A 23598-nucleotide genomic window follows, 5' to 3' on the forward strand; every position below is an offset into this window, starting at 1 on the left:
AGCTTCAATCTTGGCAGGCTCCACCTTTGTAACTTTTCGGGAGATATATCTGGTGAAAATGGTTATCTTTCCAAAAATATTATGTAAAATGCAGATGCTTCCTTGCTGGCTTCTGGTTCAGGATTTGAAAAGCCTACGCTAGTCATTCATCACTTTTTTGTGGAATGGAAAGAACACTCATATCAGCTATTCAAAACTAATGTGTGAAAAGGATTAGGGGGGGGGGGCGGGATTTCCCGGATCTGAGATATTACAATGTGGCTTGTCAACTGTGTTTCTTTGGTGAATAGGTTTCAAACAAACATGTGTATTGTGAGAAAGGATTATTAAATAGTATGATACATCCTTGGAGCCCAATGTTTATGCTTCATGCCCATGATAAGCAACTGTTGAGGGTAATAAATTCTAATCCATTGCTGAAATCAGTCATATTGGCATGGAGATGGGTGCGTAGGACTTGGGATTGGCCAATCACTCTATATACCTCTTCTTGTTAATAAAGACTTTGTCCCTGGTATAGATTATGGTCCAATTTTTCAACATTGGAAGGAATGTGGGATTGAAGGGATATCTGATTTATACGTTGAAGGCAGCTCAAACTGCATAGCTTTTGAGACTTTACAAAACACAAGATTGCCACTTATCAATTATTTGCATTCTTGCAGGCCCAGAACTATTTGTCTACACTAGTTTGGCCGGCAGAGACTATTGCCCTTGAATTTTCTTTTTGACAGATGTGCAAGATGTCTTGGCCAGGTGGAACTCAATCACTGTCTGGCATAAATTGTGTAAAAGCTGTCTTCAGCCACAATATCTGGATTCATTAAGTAAATATACTGGTCCTCTCTCCTGGAGGAATCATTCACTTCTGAGGACATACAAGCATGTTTCAAGGTAATATATCAATATTATAAGGACTCCAACCTAAGAGAAATGAAAATTAAATTACTCCAGCATGTGTACATGGATGATGAAAAGAGACACAGGATGGGAATTGCTCCTTCCCCCTTTGTGTGCTAAATGTAAAATGGAAGTGGGCTCACTACTACACCACTTTGTGTCCTGTTCCATGTTAGATGGTTTTTGGGCCAAAAATGCACTGATTGTTCTTTTCTTCGCTCTGGTCAGTTTATTTTGTTGGGGAAATTCCCCTGAACAAAGACGCCCCCACCCGATGTTACTAAATTTGTATATCTAGCCTTGGTATTGGCTTGTAAATAATTCTGGTGCATTGGGTGGAGGATGGGGTGCCCACCTTCAAAATGTGGCAGGCTAAAATGATTCAGATCATGCAGACTGTATGACTGGACACCAAATATGCTAAACGATCCATGTCTACACAAGATGTAGGTTTATGGAGGAATATGTATGACCAGCTTAACAAGGAGATGCAAAACCATCTCTTAGTATTGGGATATACAACTAATTGGGACACTACTCCTGTACTTTATAGTTCACTGAAATCTATTCCATGAGGGTTTTTCTGTTGGAGCAGTGTCCATGATATAAATCTGATGGAGTGTTGCAAGGGGTGCTTGTAGGTGTGGACTTTTGCCAAGTCTTGTGGGGGTCAGGAGGGTCCCCCAAGACTTGCCAAAAGCCCCTGGTGGCCCAGCGGGGTTCCGGGAGCGATCTCCTGCACTCGGGCCATCGGCTGCCAGTAATCAAAATGGCGCCGATAGCCTTTGCCCTTACTATGTCACAGGGGCTACCGGTGCCATTGGTCAGCCCCTGTCACATGGTAGGAGCACAAGATGGTGCCATCCATCCAGTGCTCCTACCATGTGACAGGATCCGGCCAATGGCACAGATACCCTGTCACATGGTAAGGGCAAAGGGCCATCGGCGCCATTTTGATTAGTGGCAGCCGACGGCCTGGGAGCCGGAGGATGGCCCGGAGCGGGAGATCACTCCCAGGACCCCCACTAGATCACCAGGTACCTGTAAAAAGGTTTTGGGGGGGGTCGGGAGGGTGGGGGAAGCTAAGGGGTTACTTTTAAAGGGTCGGGGTGGGTTTAGGGGTTATTTGTGTGTGCCGCTTTTCCCGCCCTCCCCCAAAATGATAAGGGAACCCCCACGATCAATATCGTGGGGTTTTCCTATTGTTTTGGGGGAGCCCATGATTTCTGACGATTTTGAAAATATCGACGATATTTTCAATCGTCCGAAGCCCGATTCACATCCCTAGTAGGCACCTCTTCCCCAACCCAATTCTGCAAGATATATTTACATGCCAACTGAAGAGCAAGGTATGCAAATCTCTACCCTCCTGCCTTACTACACATGGGAAACAGCAATTGTCACCAAGTAAGAGGACTTTGCCCATTTTAGGAATTGTCACTGTAAAGGGGTGGGGTGCGTGTGAGGTGTGGAGGAGATGGGTTTAGAGGGTGGAGGAGGTTATACAGTGAAAATACAAAACAGAAAGGGAATGTGGTTTATGGTTTTTGTTTATTCATTTGTTACAGGCATGCTGTTTTGTATTTGCAATGTTATAGTTCATGCCTTGTCTAAGCCATATTTGCAGAATGTAACCTTATTCCTTTTTCCAATAAAAATTATTTTGAAAAAAATAATTTCAAAATTATTTGAGAAATGTAAGTCAACAAATTCCCAATGGATGAGTGGATAGTCAAAAACAACAAAACAATAAACCATCCTTGTGCACAACGTACAAAAATGCCTGTAATTAGACCATCATACTAGGTGTCAACAGAATAAAATGTGTTCAAAACATTTCTTGATATTCTGCCTTATTTATAATCATCGTCCTGAAAGTCCTAAAGAGTATTTGGTTTTTTTTTGTATCTTTAATTGCATTTTAAAACACACTCAAATATTTTTAAATATTAGCGAAAGTCCAAAACAACTTATCCTCCGAAATCATGGCGAAAAGCCTTATCAACTGTCGATAGATTCCCATACATGCCAATCTTCCAAAATTAGAAAACAGTTCAAACAACTCACTGGTATAGTGGCAGGTAGACCGGAAGTGATGTCTGAATTAAAGGCTGTCAGATGCCGGTACATATGCTAACATCTAAATTGTCAATCAAATGACATGATTTCAGAGGATAAGTTGTTTTGGACTTTCGTTAACATTTAAAAATGTTTGAGTATGTTTTTAAATGCAATTAAAAATACAAAAAAACAAATATTCTTTAGGACTTCAGACCAATGATTATAAACAAGGCAGAAAACCATGAAATGTTTTGAACACATTTTATTCTGATGATGCCTAGTATGATGGTCTAATTACAGGCATTTTTGTACATTGTGCACAAGGAGATTTTATTGTTTTGTTTTACATATATATATTCAGGAAGTATTTCTTCACGGAGAGGGTGGTGGATGCCTGGAATGCCCTTCCGGAGGAAGTGGTGAAGACCAGAAATGTGAAAGACTTCAAAGGGGCGTGGGATAAACACTGAGGATTCATAAAGTCAAGAGGCCGCCAATGAAGAGTGGGTGACTCGCCAGAATGATGGCTACTGCCTGGACACAATACCCTTGTTCAATAAACATACACATGCTTACTGTGACTCCAACATCGCTCTAAGCTTCAACAGCAAGAGGAAATGGAAAAAAGGATTTGCACTCACAAAGAGGGGAATAGCTGGCTTGTTATGGCTGTTACTACCCCAAACCAAATATGCCTGATACTTCACTTTCAATGCATATACAGCATAGCGCTCTGCTTCAACGACAGGGGAGAAGAATAACTGATACTTCACACATCCAGCAGAGCTCTCTGTTTCAACGGCAAGGGAGAAGAAAAAAAGGGTTCACACTCACAAAGCGGGGAGTAGCTGGCTTGTTACGGCGGTTACTACCCCAAACCAAATGTGCCTGATACTTCACTTTCCATGCATATCCAGCATGGCTCTCTGCTTCAACGGCATGGGAGAAAGACTGATACATCACACATTTCCAGCATAGCTCTCTGCTTCAACAGCAGGGGAAAAAAAAAACAAAAAAAAAAAACTGATGCTTCACGCATATCCTGCATAGCTTCAACGACAGGGGTGAAGAAAAAAAGGATTCGCAATCACAAAGCGAGGAGTAGCTGGCTTGTTACGGCGGTTACTACCCCAAACCAAATATGCCTGATACTTCACTTTCAATGCATATTCAGCATGGCTCTCTGCTTCAACGGCAGGGGAGAAAAAAACAAACAAACTGATACTTCACGCATATCTAGCATAGCTCCCTGCTTCAACGGCAGGGGAGAAGAAAAAACAACCAACAAGGGCTGTACAACATAGTCTAGGTAAAACAAATAAGCATGGGTGTAGCTTGCTTATTGCGGCGGTTACTACCCCTACTACCCCTAACTAATCAAGCTTGATATTTCACTTGGATGCAGCTCCATCACTGCTCTCTACATTAATGGTGGGGGTGGAAGGGGAATAGAACAAAGAGCTAAGAGAAACAGATAAGTATGAGAGAAAAAATGTGTGAAGCTTGCTGGGCAGACTGGATGGGCCATTCGGTCTTCTTCTGCCATCATTTCTATGTTTCTATGTTTCTATTCATAAAATATATATTATATATATATATATATCTTTGTGTACTTCAGTTCATAATGATGGCAAATAGCTAAATATAATAAATGTTTTATAAGAAAGAGACCATCTCCTTCTCAACATCTGCATTTTAACATTTATCCCATCTTACAGAGTTGATCCTCTCCTCTTAAGAGTGACTAATAGATACAAATACTGTACCTATACCACACTTCTCTTATCATTAGTTGATGGGGTTAGTGGGAACGATTAAGACGGCTGATTGCTTGGGGCAAACACAGCGTAGAACATGTCAGATGAAACTGTAGAAACCATGAGAGCTGTCTGCCCATTGCTCTGAGTAACTCATTTCGCTAATTAATGAATACAAGCTTTTGAGGGACAGGTGTTTACAAGACAATTCCGGGAGATAGCTCGTTGCATCACTATGTACAGTTAAAAAGAAGTGATTAAGCTTAACTTGTTAGAAAGCCTAATAGAAACTGTTTTTCTTTTCGCAGCCTAAAGCAAATATCATTAGTCCATTGTCAGCGCAAAGCATCTACAGACATTAAATCAATCAGATTATTGTCATGGCTGATATATTTCCCACATCTTAGAATTTTTATCATCTATAGCAGGAAGACAATACACCAAAATGCATAAAATATAAAATCTAATTAAAAAAAAAAAGTTATCCCATTGTTTATGGAAAACTGCTAGTTTATATACTGAATGACGGTATATAAAACTCAATAAATAAATTAAATAAATAAATAAATTAGGGCAGCTAGAACCAAACAAAATGAGATGAGGTTTTCTTACAGAATAAGGCATATTGTGACACCTATTAGTTATATAACACTGCATTACATACTCTCCTTACCTTTTTGCTTAATGTTAGGCTGTATCCCTGGCCATATTCCTCTTTCAGGTAGGAAGGAGAGCCACAGCATCTCAGCTCGCCATGCTGAAGGATAGCAATGCGATCACTGAGCACTTCTGCCTCATCAAGATGGTGAGTGGTAAAGATTAAGGTCCGACCTGAACAGGATTGATTAAAAAAAACAATCAATTAAAATCTCCCTCCATTGATTAAATCTTTTTCTCACTGGGTCTTCCAGTGGAAAAGGCCTAACTATTGTAACAGATGCTTTTTACATACCTCCTCCTGGTAGTAGCCCAACTGGAAAAAAAAATGGCCACCAAACATTTATCTCTGACCACCAAAAATTTTGGGAAACATTAGCACCAGAAAAATTAACTCATGAAAGAAGATATTGTGGGCTCTATTCACCCAAATTGAAGATTTGGGGTATTTTTGTTTATTTTATTTAAATTCCAACTTTCATACACTTCATAGCAGGTTACATTCAGGTACTGTATGCATTTCCCTGTTCCCAGAGGGCTCACAATCTAAAAAGTGAATTTTAAAAGCCCGACACATCCATCGATCTGAGGATGCATGAATAAGTTGGATTGGTGCGCGCACCAAGCAAATTTTAAAAGCTGCCCAGATATGTGAGTATCTCTCACTGCACACACAAGTGAACATTTTCCAAAAAAGGGGCAGGACGTGGGCAGGGCATAGGCAGGACATGGGCAGGACATGGGCGTCCCGGAATTTTAACCTGAAATTTGCTTGTAAATACTTACGGGATCCGGTACGTGCCGGGTCCCCTGTGGTGTAACTTTACTTCTGTTATGGATGATGTGTAAGTAATAAACAAAACATTTTAAGGGTTAGGGCTAATAGGGAGGAAGGAATGCTATTAAACTAGGGGGGTTTGGAAGACCTATCCATTTACTGGGCGAACTGGGAACAAACCGGTTTGAGTTGCAATGGCATCGGGCACGCCCCTATTAAAACCCTCCACTTACGCGGTAGAAGTGGGATTTGTGCACACAGGCACGCATCCACTTAAAATTAAGCACACGTGCGCATAGCCAGGCTATTATATAACATGTGCGCATATATGTGTGTATGTTATAAAATAGCCGCATACCTGGGCGCAGGCCAACGAACACGTGCACATGTGCGCCTGGACGCCGATATGAAAGTTACCGTCTTAGGGGCTGATGCAATATTAGGCACTAAGCTCAGGACGTCGCTAAACGCGTGGTTGGATGCGTGTTTTGGATGCGCTAGACAATATCGAGATTAGCGCATCCAAAACGTGCATCCATACCAGCGTGTAGCTAATTATGCTCATCACGTGCAAATGCAATGTTGATGAGACTATTAGCTGGTGCTCACGATGTAAAAAAAAAAAAAAAATGTGCGCCCAACGCGCACATTTTAACCCTCAAAAATTAATGTCAGCCCAGAGCTGGTGTTAAGTTTTGAGGCACCCCAAGCCATCCTCAGAAAAGCAAAACATACAGCTTTTCTGTGGCTCCTCCTACTTAATATCATTGTGATACTAAGCAGTGGATGTGCACGGGTTAGAAAAACAGACACTTGGAAAACTGAGTGTCTGTTTCACTTACCTGCGCACAGCCACTTCTCCCGGGCACTGGATGCCATGGACGCACTAGGGATGTGCAAATTATCCACTGCATGTCCCTTTTAGTGCACCAGCTCATTTGAGTTCTACATTGAGTTCCCAAGAGAGGGGATGTAAAAAACGTGCGTCCAGGTTGGATGCACGTTTTTTGCACGCATCGTATTGAATTGACCCCTTAGTTTGGACCTGAGGCAATGGAAGGTGAAGTGATTTGCCCAAGGCTCACAAGGAGCAGTAGTGGGATCTGAACCCTGGCTTCCCTGGTTTGAACCTGCTGTTCTAACCACTCGGCTAGTCCTGCCCAAAAGTTATGTTTCATCATTTTTATTGATTTTCATAAAACAACATTTATTTATTTTTTATTTTAAACATTTTTATATACCGACAACCGTTTGCACATCGTGTCGGTTTAGAGATAACTTAAAACTGGGAATATATAGGCATTGCCTTTACAATGAACAAGCAACAAGAGAGAACACATAGGTAGAGTAAAAACTAGATAACCCATAAACCACAACAGCTAGGTATAGTACCTCTGAGAACCCGCGGTACTGATACCCAAATATATAACAGAACAATAGCCTTTATATGAACATAGGTTTGCAGATTTCTTCCATACTACAACATAGACATGTACCCTCCCCCCTAGCCACATAGGGCGCAAACCAATTTAGTACCCAGGGTGAACCACAGATATCTTTTATTTGTTTTGTTGCAGGAATTTATCACCTGTTATAGGATTTTAGTTCTCACATCGACTGGAAGCATAGGGGATAAAGATCTCCAAATTGCCCAAAAACTATTAACTGAGTTAGATCGTGAGCAATCCCCTGAGCGAAATTCCAACAGAAGTAACTCAATCATAGCCAATTTCCATACTTCCAGTTGAGGACCAGCACTATCTAGCCAAACATTTAATATTCCCTTTTTGGCCACCAGATTGCATTTTATAAGTAATATTTTAAAATGCTTTTGAATCTCAGCCTTTTTCTCGACATGACCAAGTATGCAGAAAGGTGTTAACCAAACAGAAGTAGGAATATCCAGTTGAGCCAAAAATGCCTTAATAGATAATCAAAAAGCTTGAATAATAGGACAGCTCCATAAGCAGTGCACTAAAGTAGCTGCCTTCTCCTTACATTTAAGACAAGTACTTGAGAGCACAATACCTGCTTTAAAAGCTTTAAACGGCCAAAATTAAATCCAATGGTTAATGTAATACTTCATCTCTCTCAATGACACACTTTAGGCAGCTCTGGTAAGTGATGTTGAGATAGAAGTGATATCATAATCAGTCAAAGCAGTTGTTAAATCTGTACTCCACACATTAGCCAGGGAGCTCAGAAAAACAAAATGTGATATTGACAATAGATATTTATATAACATTGACAGAGATACTTGAGTTTTCCTATACAGGTGACAGAGTCTTTGGAAAGGACCTGAGATATATCTACCCCTAGCGCTTCTCAAGCGCTTGTTTATATAATTTTTAAGCTGCAGGTAGTAAAAAGTCAACCTTCTGAAATACCGACATTGAAACTAAATATGAAAAGAGGTGTATTTGATCTGTGACATTATCCACAAAGCATGATATATCTTGTGTTCCCCTATCTGTAAGCTCCACAAACCTCTGGTGCATATTGCCTAGGTCAAAGTCATCATTACCCACTACTGGAAGGAAAGGTGAAACTTCACAGGAAAGCTTTAATAAATTCCTCATAAACTTCCATGCAGATCTAATAGTGCCCACCAGCAATGAATGTATAATATAATTGGGAAGTTGTCCCCCTCTAGCATGTAAGATAGAAGCAGTATCTAAAGGGGTAAGAAAACTTTGTTCATAGTGCAGACAAGTGGATCTCGGCTTACCACCAAGCCATTCCTCCACTGACATCAGGTTACAGGCCAAATTATAATATCTCAAATTTGAAAAACCCAAACCCCTTTCATCTTTTGGGGCCATTAACATAGACATGGCCAACCGTGGCTTGCGGTTTTGCCACAAAAACTTTGTAAATAGACATAACAACAAGCCTAGATCTTTCCAACAGAGTATCAAAGGGGCCATTTGAAATACGTAAAGCAATTTAGGGATCAGTGCCATTTTAGCTAAAGCCACCCGACCCATGAGAGATAAGGGGAACGTCAGCCATGAGTATAATTTGCATTTAATCTTACTAACTATAGGTGGCACATTACAAACGTACCATTGCGCTGGGTCGGAATAAATAAAAATTCCTAAGTAACAAAGGGATGTGTTGGCCCACTTCAGTGGGAACATTACCCAAAGCGGTTGCAATTGACCACTGATATCCAGACCCTCTGATTTTATCAAAATTTAGTTTTAACCCTGAAAAGTTACCAAACTCTTAAGGCCTTTGGTAAAGATTTACTGGCATATGTCAAGATCATCAATAGGTCGTCGGCAAATAATAATATTTTCAAAGGCTCCGCTCCTATGAACATTCCCTGTACCTCATTAGCAGCTTTTGATTTCCTAATTAGTGGCTCCAAAGTCAATATAAATGATATAGGGGAAAGCAGACATCCCTGTCTAGTGCCCTGGGACAGAGCAAAGGATCGTGAACTTGTGCTATTGGCATTTATAAACGCCTTTGGTCTGGAATATAAATTAATTATGGCTTGATAAATAGGACCAACAAAACCTGACAACACCAGCTGCAAAAATTTTCATAAAACGCTTTTTCTGTGTCAAAACTGACCACTAAGGGGTCAATGAGGTTAGAATACTTACTAAATTCAATTGCCAATAGTAATTGATGAATGTTCGCAATTGGTGCCCTCCCAAAGACAAAACCGGATTGCTCTGGGGAAATTAAATCTAGCATAATATATTTCAATCGGTTAGCAATCACTTTAACGTATAGCTTCACATCCAAATGTATTAATGAGATTGGATGGTATGAGGAGGGGTGTAGGGGGTCCTTACCCAGTTTGGGGATTTACTATAATATACGCTTCACACATTGTTTGGGGTATTTGACCCTCTTGAACCATATAATTAAAGAGGACAATAAGTGTATCACCAAGGGAGAACATTAATACTTTATAACATATAGCAGATATTCCATCCAGCCATGGTGATTTTAAATTAGGCATTGTTTGAATACCTGCTATAATTTCTGATTTTGAACTGTTTTAGTTGTTGGCTATTCCAAGGAAGCATGTGCATCCCAGACATAAACCGTTTGCATTGTTCTTCATCTCTTGCTCTGCCATATACAATTTCATATAAGACTTGAAGATGTCCACTATTTCTTTAGACCCCGTACAGTGCTTATTTGATTCTGATAATCAAGCAATAAAGTGAGAACCCCCCTGTGCCCTTGTTAAGTTTGCTAGCAGACGACCTGACCAGTTACCAAACTTAAAAAACTTATGTTTTTGAACGAATAGGGAAGATGCAGCTCTCCTATGCAATAAATCATTTAATAATTTCTGTGTGGTATTGTATTTAAGTTTGGCTTCTGTTGTCTATGAGCCATCTGTCACTACTCATCAGCCACTAGTTGTCTCTCCAAATCAAGAATCTCCTAATTCATCTTTTTCTTGGCATGCAACAGAAAACTAATAATTTCTTCCCACATAACTGCCTTCGCTGTTTCCCAATATAATATTGTGTTAGAAAGATGTTGTGCATTATTATTCAGCGTATTGTTGCCATTTTTTTCCATAAATGCCTTAAAGCATGTGTCATTAAGTAGCCAGTGGGGCATTTTCCAAGATACAGAACCATTGCCTGTATTAGCGAGTATAAAGAACAAATAACAGGGTTGTGGTCCGAAATAACCAAGTGACCTATCGAGGCATTTATCACTTTAGGGAATAAAAATTCAAAAACTAAAATATAATCAATGCGGGACCATGAATCATGTGTTCTAGCCAGATGGGTAAATTCTCTAGCCCCAGAAATTAGTGTCCGCCAAGAGTCTATAATATGTATCATGTTACACAAAAAACCTATCCCCTTCAAGTCAGAAAAACTTGTTGGTCCCGGGCTACCACTTCTATCTATGGACACATCTGCTACACAGTTCAGTGCCCCCACTAATATAATCAGAGCACTGTCCAAATTCAAAACATCTGTCACAAGCTGTACAAAGAATTGGTGGTTATATTGATTGGAGCTTATATTGAGGCCAATATAACCTTTTGGCCGAATAAGTTACCTTTAACTAAAACATAGTGGCCCACTAGTTCTGAGTGGCTATTTTCCATTAAAAAAAATGCTACACTCTTGTGAATGAGAATTGCCACTCCGCAACATTTAATGAACCCAGAAGCAGCAAAGACCTGTGAGATACCCCCCTTCTTCAATTTTGCATGTTCAGCTGGTAACATATGGGTTTCCTGTAGGAAAATATTTCCTTTCAACCGATTTATGTGGGTTAAAATGTTTTCCTCTTTATAGGCAAACCCATATCTGCAACATTCCATGTTACCACTTTAACTTGCCCCCCCCATCATCAAGCATCAGAACACATAATAATATTGGAGAGCGAGGTGAAGGGATCGTGCATTGTCCCAGACTGAGCCGCAGTCTTCTTCATTCCGTGGCATATTAAATTGGAACATCCCACGCACCAACAAATAATAATCTTATAAAGCGCTATTTGGCTTGATCTCCAAAGTTTAACCCACCATAACATCTTCTCATAACCCAGTATTTCCCCTATAATCAACAAAACAACAAGAAACCAAATATAAATGAAATATACTTCCTTTCCCCGTTTTGAGGAAAATTTGGAACAAATTGCCCTCTATTTAAGAAGGCCAGGGTCACCTAAGATACATTCGGATGTAACCCCCCCCCCAGAGAGGCATTATATGTCTCTGAGACTTGAGACCAGACTTGAGACCAGAGAGGCATTATATGTCTCTGAGACCTGAGACTTTCAGGTCAAAGCACCGTTTAAGCTGTTAACTCGTACGTTCTATGGTAACACTACTTATTTATTACCGGCCTTTCTTCTTTCCAGCTTGTTGTAAGCTTCCAAGTTCTCTCTCCCTGTTGATTGTAACTTTGACTTATTCCTACCATTGTTATCTTTCATTTTACTTGAATTGCTACTCCAGTTATTCCCTTGTTATATTGTAAACCAATCCGATATGGTTATTTACTATGAAGGTCGGTATAAAAAACTGTTAAATAAATAAATAAATAAATAAATAAATAAATAAATATGTTTCAACACAGTGTTAAGCATAAAAAAGTACAACTAGAAGACCTATGTGTAAAAATGAAAAAAGAAAGACATAATTTAAGTTCAGTAGTTAACCATCTCTTATGAGTCTGGAGTGGAGAGAGAGTTGATAAATTTCTTCGCAGATGCCATATCTTCACACACTAAGGAAAAGTTATTATGCAAGATCTTTAGTTTCATTGGGTTTTGCAGGGCAAACCATATCTCCTTTTTCACCAACTCAGAGCATATCGGATCAAAGTCCTTTCATTTCGCAGAGACTCTTGCCAAAAAATCTTGAAAAATCAAGATTTTGTTTTCCTGAAATTGTAGGAACTTTTGTTTATGGTAGACTTGCAGGACTGCCACTTTATGCATGTAATTCAGCACTTTGATAATGACTACCCAGGGTTTAGGTCTATTAGCCTGATAGACTCCCATGTGGTGTGCACGTTCAGTTTTGAGCAGGCCTTCCAGGTTTGCTAAGCCCAGTGCTTTAGGCATTCAGGACTCTTTAGTGGACAGCAAACTTCCAACTGTCAGGGACTCAGGAAGACCCACGATCCTTAAATTACTTCTGTGGAACCTGTTCTCCAGGTCCTTAATTTTGTCAGCCTGATCACGGAGCTGGGTCTCTAAATTATGAATTTTACTCTGCATCATGGTGGAGTCATCTTCCACAACACTCAATCTGTCCTCCACCTGATCAATACCTTGACCAATATCTGCAAAGGAGGACTGAGCTTCCAGGATTTGTGCTGATAAGAAGTCAAACCTTCCATTTAATGTTTTTAAAACCACTGCTTCCATTAGAGAGGTCATGCTTATGGCAGTCATGTCATTGTGCCCAGTATTTTGTTTGCCGGATGCCATCTTGGTAGTTATGGTTCTTAGATGGGTTTTATCTTTTTTCCCTGCTCTTGTATACATAACCACGATTTGCCAACAGTTCCATAAGTCAGACACTGCTGTTGTGCAGGAGGTGGACCCTTGGACCAAGGTGGGGGTTGACGCTACCCATAGGGGAGGCCCTACTGGTCCCCACCGTCGATAGGCAGAACTGGGTGACTGACGGAGGCTGACTGGAGCTTCACCAATACCAGCCCTCATTCCGCGCAAGTTGAGCCCTTGGGTGCCGGGGCCGGATGGACTTAGGTGGGCCTCCGTCTGAGGTCTTCTGGTAGATGAGGAGGAGGTCAGCCAGGGGCCAACAATGATAGTGATGGAGAGTCTGTACTGGACGAGGCAGAGTCCCAGAGACTCGGGCGCCAATAGGAACGAAAATCAGATAGGGGACACCTGGATAAAAGCAGGCTGAAGCCTGAATAGCCAAGTCCAGAATGGAGACTGCAGAGGCGTCGTAGAACAGGCTGACATCAGGGCAGATGGCAAGCAAGAAGTAATGGCAAGGCAAAGGTCAAGTCTGGGAGATAATCAGTAGCGTGGTCGGGCAAGGCAGAGGTCAGATCCAGCAGATGATGAATAGTGTGGTCGGGCAAAGCAGAGGTCAGGTCCAAGAGAAGATCAATGACGTGGTCAGGCAAAGCAGAGGTCGAGTCCAGGAGAAGATCAATGATGTGGTCAGGCAAAGCAGAGGTCGGTCCAGGAGAAGATCAATGACATGGTCAGGCAAAGCAAAGGTTGAGTCCAGAAGTCAGTCCGTAAATCAAGTAGAGCAAACACAAGGCACAGGAACTAGGAAAAGTAACAGAACCAGGATCAGGAACACGGAAGGAACAGGAATACGAAGGAAGTCACCAGAGGAAGCAACGAAGTACACGTCCGGTGTGGAAACCTGTTGCAAAGGCAACTAACTGAGGCTGGGCCCGGCCTTATATACTAGAGCCCAGTGACATCATCATTTGGGGTCGCAGATTGGTTTCCCACCGTGGCCCCTTTAAAAGGAAAGGAGATGCGAGCGCGTGCGCCTAGTGAGGAGCGTGGCACGGGACGGCGGCATCTCTCCACAAACCATGCAAGGAGGCCCGCCTCGGAGCACAGGTGTCCACCCTGGAGACAGAAGCACTGGGGACGGCCTGAGGTCGAAGGCAGCGGCCCACAGCACAAGGGAAGTGGAGCCAGACGCTGGAACAGGCAGAAGAGGATAAGAGGGCCTGGTCGCGGGCCTGACGCAGCCGGTACATGCAACAACTGCTGCTTCCAGTATTGTCTGACAGGGCAATGCTACTTCAGGGGCCTCAGTTCACGTAACCTTTACTAACGTAGCTTAATTGAGACCAGTGCTCCTAGTCAGCCTGGGTCCTGTCAATTCATTGATTCAGTGCCATGCCCAAGATGGAGTTACTTCCGCAACTGGGCTGCTGCAAGGAAGTAGCTGTTTACTTCTTAGACCTCCATTGCAGGCTTTCAGCTCTCACCGCATTCTGCCTGGCCTCACTACTCTCGCACGAAAAACACTCTCCCTCCGGCGGCCATGTTTTTATTTGGGATGGCAGTGAGCTGCATTTAATTATGAGCACAATTGCTCCCCGTATTGCAGCAAAAAGCAGCGCCCCAGCTTCCCTGATGTTTCTCCTGGCTCTTAGTGTTCGGGTAAGGGCTCTGCTGACTGATAAACGTATTTAAGACCGGCGCTCCTATTCAGCCTGGGCCTTGCCAATTTGTCGATTCAGTGCCGTGCCCAAGAAGAAGTTACCTCCTCAACGGGGCTGCTGCAAGGAAGCGGCTCTTTACTTCTTAGTCCTCCACTGCAAGTTTTCAGCTCTCATCGCTTCTGTCTGGCCTCACCGCCCTTGAACAAAACACGCTCTCCCTATGGTGGCCATGTTGGACTCAGGCTGGCAGCGAGCCAGATTCAATTACAAGCATAATTGCTCCCCGTATGGCAGCAAAAAGCAGCGCCCCGGCTTCCCAGATGTTTCTCCTGGCTCTTAGGGTTCGGGTAAACTTGTTACATGGGGGATGACACCCGACCGAAACCCTAGCTCACGCAGCCTCCCGAGTCCACCACATCACGTGACCACCTCCATCCCAAAAGTTATTAATTAACTTTGGAAAATAAAATTTACTGCACCCTGTATATCTCTGGAAAACCTTGGTGCAGATTTTCAGATTGGCCGCCATTCAGAAACAGAAAAAACACTAACAACTTTGAAGGTGAGCAATTTTCAAAAATATTTCATCTGGTAAAACTGCATTTTATATGCACAAATGGGGTCTTTAAGTGCCCATGGGGTGTTAATAGGGTCCTTATTTAATAAAGAAAACATATTGGTTTAAGTCTTTTTGGAGTTGATGCAATACCATGCGATAGCCACTGCACATGGCTTGACACGAGATCCAGTATGGGGCTTAGCGTGTCCAAAATGTGCATCCAAATCACTGCATAACTTTTAACACTCATCACATGTAAATTCATGTAGCTGAGGCTATTAGCTAATCCTTGCAATCCAATACATTTTCCACGTGTCAATGCGCCCTTGCAACGCAGCAAATTTTATGCCATCCCAAGGCTGATGTAATGGTATGCCACGCTCAAGGGCGTATTGAAAAAACGAAAAATCCTGCTTCCTATGATTCCTCCTAATAGTGTCATTGTGATACTATTACTAAGTAGGAGGAACTAAATAAAGCAGTATTTAGTTAAAAAAATAAAGTTTGGGGGAAAAAAAAAATTCTGGACACCCAAGACCATGTATCTTGTGTGTGTATATGTTGGTAGTGGGAGAAAACGGAAGCTCGTAGATTGAGCGTCTGTTTTCCCAACCCACTTGATAGCCACCTCTCCTGTACATCCGATGCAGAGGAGGCGCTAGGGATCTACACTGAGTGCCTGTTTTCTGCGCACAGATATTGCATCGGCCTCTTTGAGTGATGCCAGTGATATAGTTTGCCCAATAGTTTAAAAAAAAATTAAAGAGATATTTACAGATATTTTTTGATTTAAGAAGTGTATAGTGTGTCTGCACTTACTGGACTATTTTTGTGTGTCTTTGAATATTGTTCACCCTATCAGCAATCAAAATTAATACAGATAGGGCAGGCAATTTTCAAAGACACCCCCCCCCCCCCCATTTCTGCATATATAACACTGATTTACTAGCAGAAATGTCTTTGAAAATTGCTTTCCCTATTAATATATCAACTATTTTAATTTACACACAGATAGAATTGATGTTTCAAAGGTACACGAATATATTTTCCCTGAAAAAGTATCCACACAAGGAGAAGATGGAGGTCTGTGTGCATACTTTTTCCTACTTAGTTTTTAAAGAGAACTTTATCCCTTTGAAATTTGACAAAGTCTGCAGGTAGAAAGTACTCACAGACTTTACTCTTCAGTACACAGCTTGAAAATTGCCACCTATATATGTCTGTTCTTTTTAGAGACATTATACCTCCTGTTTATTACTCTGTGTTGAGAAAATTGGGATACATCAGGAATAGTTGACTCTGAGACCTAAGAATGTATTCTGCTTCACATGAAAACATATTTTAGAGTCTAATTTTTAATTGGTTCAAGAGCAAAAACAACTAACAACATAACCCTAGAAGTAACCTCTGCTTGAGGATCCTGCAGAATGTAGTAAGGTCCAAGTTATCCGTAGAAAGCAGAGTTGCTTACCTGTAACAGGTGTTCTCCTAGGACAGCAAAATGTTAGTCCTCACACATGGGAGGCATCATCAGATGGAGCCCAGCACGGAAAACCTCTGTCAAAGTTTCTAGAAACTTTCACTGGCACACTGAGCATGCCCAGCATGCTAGTATCCATGCGCCCACATGGGTTCCCTCTTCAGTCTTATAATATAGAATTCACGAAAAATAAAATAACAAACATAGAAGAAACCTAACTTTGCAGGGTACGGGGGGGTGTTTTTGTGAGGACTGACATCCTGCTGTCATAGGAGACCACCTGTTATAGGTAAGCAACTCTGCTTTCTCCTAGGACAAGCAAGATGGTAGTCCTCACACATGGATGAATATGTAGCTATAGGTTGCTGCCACCCATAAGATAGCCAGCACTTAACAAGTGCCAACATACACAACAAACTGTGCTGCTATAACACTGGGAGTCAGCTTGAACCAGAACAAGGTGCCTAAGGCAGAGAGAGTTGGGTTTCAGAGCTGAAAAAGATTGCAGAGGACCAACTAGTCAAAACTGCTGTCACGTTGACCGTCCTTATCCAGACAGTAATGTGAAGCAAAAGTGTGGAGGGAACTCCAGGTCACAGCCCCGCACATCTCAGCCACTGGTACTGCGTGCAAGTGGGCTACCAAACAGCCATGGTTCTCACAGAATGAGCTTTCATATGGCCATCAATCTGCAGTCCCACCTGTGTGTAGCAGAAGGAAATCCAATCTGCCAACCAGTTTGATAAGGTTTGCTTAGAGACTGCAACTCCCAATCTGTTTTTGTCAAAAGAGACAAAGCATTGCATGGACTGTCTATGGCTTGCCGTACATTCCAGATAAAAGACTAGGGCCGTCTTGCAATCCAGGGTGTGCACAGCCCATTTGCCCTGGTATGAATGTGGTTTTAGAAAAAAGATGGGTAGGACGATGAACTGATTGAGATGGAATTCCATGACCACCTTTGGCAGGAACTTAGGGAGTGTCCGCGGAACCACCTTATCATGAAAAAAATTTATATAAGGTGGGTATGACACCAGCGCCTGAAGTTCGCTGACTCTGTGAGCAGAGGTGACCGCAACTAGGAAGAGGACCTTCCAGGACAGATACCTCAGGTCACATGATCACAGAGGTTCAACAGGAGCCCTCATGAGGCGGGCTAAGACCTCATTGAGGTCCCAGGATACTGCTGGGGCTGAATCGGAGGCTTGAGTTGAAGTAGGCCTCGCATGAAGAGTCCCACAAGAGGCTGCATTGAGATGGGGGAGCTACCCATTCTGTGGTGATAAGCCCCAATAGCACTGAGGAGGACTCTCATGGAGGTGGTCTTCAAGCCAGCCTCTGAGAGATGCAGAGGGTAATCCAGAAGTTTTGATGTAGAATAGGAGAATGGATCCAACCTGAGGACTTCACACCAAGCCGAGAATCTCCTCCACTTGAGCTTGTAAGATCTCCTGGTGGAAGGCTTCCTGGACTCCAGCAGGACTTGAGACACCTCTTCCAAGAGGCCCAGGACCTGTAAGGTTATCCCATAAACATCCATGCCATGAGAGACAAGGCTCAGAGGTTGGGATGACGCAGCCTGCCCTGATCCTGAGTGATCAGGTCTGGAGGGGTCCCCATCCTGATCAGCTTCCAGAAAGAGAGATTGTTACGTTCGTGGACCCTTGAGCCGGTTGGGACAGAAGATGGAGTACTGTGAGGGCCCACAGCAAGCGTCCCAACCAGGAGGCGGTTCGGAGACCCGGAGCAGGCTGAAGTCTTATGCGACCAAGGACTCCGTACCTACTGGAAGGATGGCTGACGTCAAACCCTGGTGATAGAAGAATCTTCGCCCTGGAGACCGGTACTCACCCGGGAGGAGCCCTTAGGAGTCCGGCCGCTGGGACTTCTGGAGATTCACCCTGGAAGCCGAAGTCCCCCCAGGAGGAGCCCGTAGGGACACGGCCACCGGGACTTAGGCGACTCCTTGAAGGTGGAAGGTGGTCCGGATGCAGGCGCCTCCTGCAGGTCATGGGTTCCAGACGGCTGGCGCCTCCAGCAGGTCGTAGGTAATCCAAGGTCGGTTCAGAAGTTGGAGACCAAAGATGGTCTGAAGCCAGTCCAGGGGTTCGTATCCAGAGGGCGGTCCGCAGCCAATCCAAGGGTCGAAGCCAGAGCACGGTCCAAAGCCAGTCCAATGGGTCAGAGCCAAAGCACAGTCCAAGGCCAGTCCAAGGGGTCAGAACCAGAAGAATCAACAGTAAGGGGAGCAGGCAGAAGCGGGACGAAGACAATCAGAAACACAGCAACCACAGGCAAAAACCAGGAACCTTGTTGCAAGGCAAGAAAGAGAGGCTAGTTGCAGGGTACTCGTACCCTGAGGGCGTGTGACGTCATCATTGGTTCAGCTGAGGATTTTCCCGCGCTGGCCCCTTTAAACGGGACTCCTCCCCCCGCACGCACGTCAGGGGGCGGGGCCAGCCGCAATGGAGCGTCGGCGTCTCTCCCGAGGAGGGAGAGACACGCTGGAAGGCCTGCAGGCCCGGGGCCTAGTAGAAACGACCCAGGGAAGACTCGAAACGGCCCGGGCCGCCTCCGAGGTAGGTGGAGGGACCGGGGCATGGCCTGGGACCGCAACAGAGATCCTGTAGGAGTAGGAACCAGATCTGCCTCGGCTCCTGGGTCCTATTGTAGTTTCAGGAGAGTCTTCGTTACCATTGGAAGCGAAGGGTAAGCATACAGGAGGCTGGAGCCCCAATGGTGGGCAAAGGCTTCTGATGTCAGTTTGCTGTCCCCCCTGAACAGGGAGAAGAACTGCTCCATATTCTTGTTGCAAGGGGACACAAAGAGATCTGGATCTGGGAACCCCAAAATATGGGAGATGCGATCCACAACCTCTTGCTTGAGGGACCATTCGTAGGGGTGGAACAAGCGACTCAGAACGTTCGCTGCCACATTCTCTGTTCCTGGCAGGTACATGGCACAAAGAAGTATGCCCTGAGACAGGGCTCAGGACCAGATATGGACTGCCTCTTGACAGAGAAGGAAAGACCCTGTGCCTCCTTGCTTGTTCGGGTACCACCTTGCCATCTGATTGTCAGTCTGAACCAGAACCAGCCTGTTGGCTAGGCGATCCCAGAATGCCCAGACAGCATACCGGATCACATGGAGCTCCAGGAATTTTATCTGACATTGTCGCCTCTGCAAGGAACATCGATCCTGGGTGCAGAGATCCACAATATAGGCTCCCCAGCCCAGGTGGGAGGCATTTGTGGTGAGAGTGACCTGAGGAGGAAGAACCTGGAAAGTTATCCCTAAATTGGAATGAGATTCCCACGATGATAAGGACTCCTGAAGTGGCGTGGTGACAGCAATGCGTGCCCTGAGGTCCTGGGTAGCCTGGCATCACTGGGACCATAAAGTCCACTGTGCTCTGCACATGTGCAGCTGGGCAAAGGGAGTAACATGAACCATTGCTGCTATGTGTTCCAAAAGATGCAGCAGCTTGTGTGTGGAGACCCGTTGACTCTGGAAGACCTACCCTGCCAATGACCAGTGTCTGGTCCCAAGGCAAAAATGTCTGGCCTTGAACCATGTTAAATCTGGCCCCAATGAAGTCCAGCTGAAGGGATGGAATAAGATGGGACTTTGGGTAGTTGATCAGAAATCCCAAGGTCTCCAAACTCCTGACTGTGGACTGGAGCAACTGCAGCATCCCCATTCTGGTGTCGCTCTTGATGAGCCAATCATCCAGGCAGGGGAAGACCTGCACTTGCTGCTTGTGGAGATAGGCACCCACAACTGCTAGGCACTTCATGAAGACACGGGGGGGGGGGGGGGATGTCAGGCCAAAGGGTAGCACTCGATACTGAAGGTGCTCCTTTCCCACTAGAAAGTGGAGGTACGTCCGATGGTTGCAAGAGATTGCAATGTGAGCGTATGCATCCTTCAGATCGAGGGAGCAAAGTCAGTCTCCTCTCTTTAGGAGAGGGATTAGAGTACCCAGTGAAACTATTTTAATTTTTCACTTATGAGAAATTTGTTCAAAGCCCTCAGGTCCAGAATAAGATGGAGGCCTCCTGTTATCTTGGGAATCAGAAAATATGTGGAATAAAACCTTCTGCCTCACTGGCTTTGTGGAACGGGTTCGACTCCCTGAGCCATTAAGAGGGCAGAGAGCTCTACTCGCAGTACTTGCTGGTTCTCTGAAGATTCCCATGAGGGACATGGAGGGGATTTCAAAGGAACTTTTTGAAAGTTCAGCCTGTACCCCTGACGAACGATGGATAGAACCCATTGTTCCAAAGTGACTAAGAGCAAACAGTCTGCAAAGAGTTGCAGGTGCCCTCCAACTGGAGAATCTTTCATCACAGGTACAGGGCATTGACTTATACTCCCTTTGAAGCAATCAAAATCCCATGGCAGGGCTCTGCTATGGGGCTAGCTGTGTATGAGGGGTGTGTGGCTGCTGCATGTATGGCCTAGACACAGCACTATCCGCTGGAGGATAATACTTCCTCAGGCGGTAAAAGGGGCATCTTGAACTCTGTCTTGAGGACTTTCTGCCCGAGGACTGAGGATCTGAAGTGCTTGTGGATAGATGCTGGAGGAATTCATGATAGTTCTTCAGTTGAGCCTTGAACAGATTGTCCCCAGTACAGGTTTCAACATCAGAGGTCAGGAATATACTCCTGCACTTCCGGCTGGAGGTCTGATGCTCGAAGCCAAGTACTGCACCGAGCTCCTTTGCCACTGCAGTGACCCTCGCCGCTGTTTTAAAGACATCATAAGCAGACCAGATCTCATGTTTGTCACACTCCAGTCCCTGCTGAATCACTTTCAGGAAATCCTCCTGAAGTTGTTGCGGTAGGCATTCCACCAAATCTTGAATTCATTTCTAGAGGTTCCTGGAGTACTGACTCATATAGAGTTGGTAACATGCAATTCGAGCCACCAGCCTTCGCAGACCTTCCTTCCTAGAGCATCCAGGGCTCAGTGATCATGACCTGGGGGAGCTGAAGCATGGGTACATGATCTCTTCACTTATTTCAAGGCTGATTCCACCATTATTGACTGGTGTGGAAGCTGGCAGTGTTCAAACCCCGTGATGGGTTGCACCAAGTAAACTGCATCAGTCTTCCAGTTCACTGGGGGGATTGAAATGGGATACTCCCACAGGCGGACAAAAAGAACCTTAATGATGTTGTGTACCGGTACTACCATGTCCTCTTTAGGGGCATCCACAAATTGGAGGACTTCCAGCATCTTGTGCCTGGAGTCCTGCTTCATCAAGAGCTGGAATGGTACCGATTCCAGCATAGTCCTCACAAAGCCAGCAAAGGTCAAGGCCTCTGGCAGAGACTTATGCCTTTCCTTTGAGGGAGACAGCTCAGAGGGCAAGTCCTCTGAGTCCTCCAAAGAGGACAGGGACGCCTCATCCTCCCATGGATCATATTGAACATCCTCTTCACTGAGAGTGTCTGGAGGTGCCAGAGGGGGAGCCCCTGTAGCTCCCCTAGGCTGGGAACCCTAAGGTACTGTGAATCCCAAAGGCCTAGATGTGGGCACCAACAGCTCTGTAGGCACTGAAGGGTGCACTGGCCCTGAGACCACCGGAGGCATCAAGGGAATTGGTGGAAGTAAAGCCGTTCCTTCCTCATCAGAAGAATCGACCACTGGAATAGGGACTGGTGAGGGCTGCACTGGTGTCCCCTGTGGCATCAAAGGGGCCCGAGGCACCGGGAGAGGCCGAGTTGGTAACACACCGAGTAATAAATCCAGCCACTCTAGCAATGGTGCGAGCATCAATAGAGTCGGTTCTGGTGGTACAATGTCGACCGTCAACCACACTCGGAGCTTCAACTCCTCCTCAGATGCTGATGATGATAGAACAGCATGAGGGGGAGGAGACAAAACCAGATCTCTGTCAGAGCTCTGAGAAGGATCAGTACCCAGCACCGGAACCGGTGGGGAACGTCTCTGGCCCTCGGCTTCGATGGAAGGTGCCTCCTCGGGCTGAGGCCACTTCGGGAGCAGCTCTGTCAGTGCCGGTGCCTTCCTGAGCTTGGAGCCATGGGAAGATGGCGATCGATGGCAATGCTTTCTTGATTTCCCTCAATGTTTGACCCGGTCTTTCCCCGGAACCCAGGGAGATGGCGAGCAACCAGACTTGGAATGGGAAGAGACAGAAAACGGATGATCCCCTGCACCCAGTTCTTCCTGAAAACCCAGTGGTGGGGAAGATAACACTAGAGTTGGGATCACTGAGACTTCACGTCCCCTGGGTGTCGAGGCCCCCAATGCCAAAGTCGAAGGCTCACACTTTCTGGCACCAAACAACTTTTCCATCTTATCAAGGTGCATGTGACGGCCCTTAGGAGTCATCTGGACACAGAAAGCGCAGCCTTGGACATTGTGCGATCCCCCAGGCACAAAATGCAGACCTCATGGGGGTCTGTGATGGATATAGTCCAGGGGCACTGGGGAAAATGTCAGAAACCAGAAGACACCATCAGAAAGAGAGAGTGGCATGCAGTCGATGACTGGCAGCCATCAGGAAGCGACACAGTCTGGAATCGACCACGAAAAACGTAAATTTAAAATTTACTGCAAAGCCTGATAACCAACTCCAGGACATAGAGGGACCCAGTGCAACCCAAAAAACGAGAAGAAAAACAGTTTTCCACAAAGTTAAGCATGTGCTCCACAGTCGTGAGGCAAAAGCTTCACGGAAAAAAGAGACTGAAAGGGGACCTCACGTGGCCACATGGATACGAGCATGCTGGGCATATTTAGTGTGCCAGTCAAAG

The 23598-nt window shown here is 44.6% G+C and overlaps 1 protein-coding gene across 1 annotated transcript in view; it reads right to left on the reverse strand.

Moving 5' to 3' along the window:
- ABCA13 (ATP binding cassette subfamily A member 13) overlaps window positions 1–23598 on the reverse strand; it is a 929477-nt gene that overhangs the window by 523464 nt on the left and 382415 nt on the right. Inside the window, exon 34 of the mRNA XM_029587089.1 lies at window positions 5392–5549. Within this exon, the coding sequence (XP_029442949.1) occupies window positions 5392–5549 (158 nt within the window). The remainder of the gene's footprint in view (window positions 1–5391; window positions 5550–23598) is intronic.

Source organism: Rhinatrema bivittatum, chromosome 2, assembly GCF_901001135.1.
Source record: "Rhinatrema bivittatum chromosome 2, aRhiBiv1.1, whole genome shotgun sequence".
Classification (NCBI taxonomy): Eukaryota; Metazoa; Chordata; class Amphibia; order Gymnophiona; family Rhinatrematidae; genus Rhinatrema; species Rhinatrema bivittatum.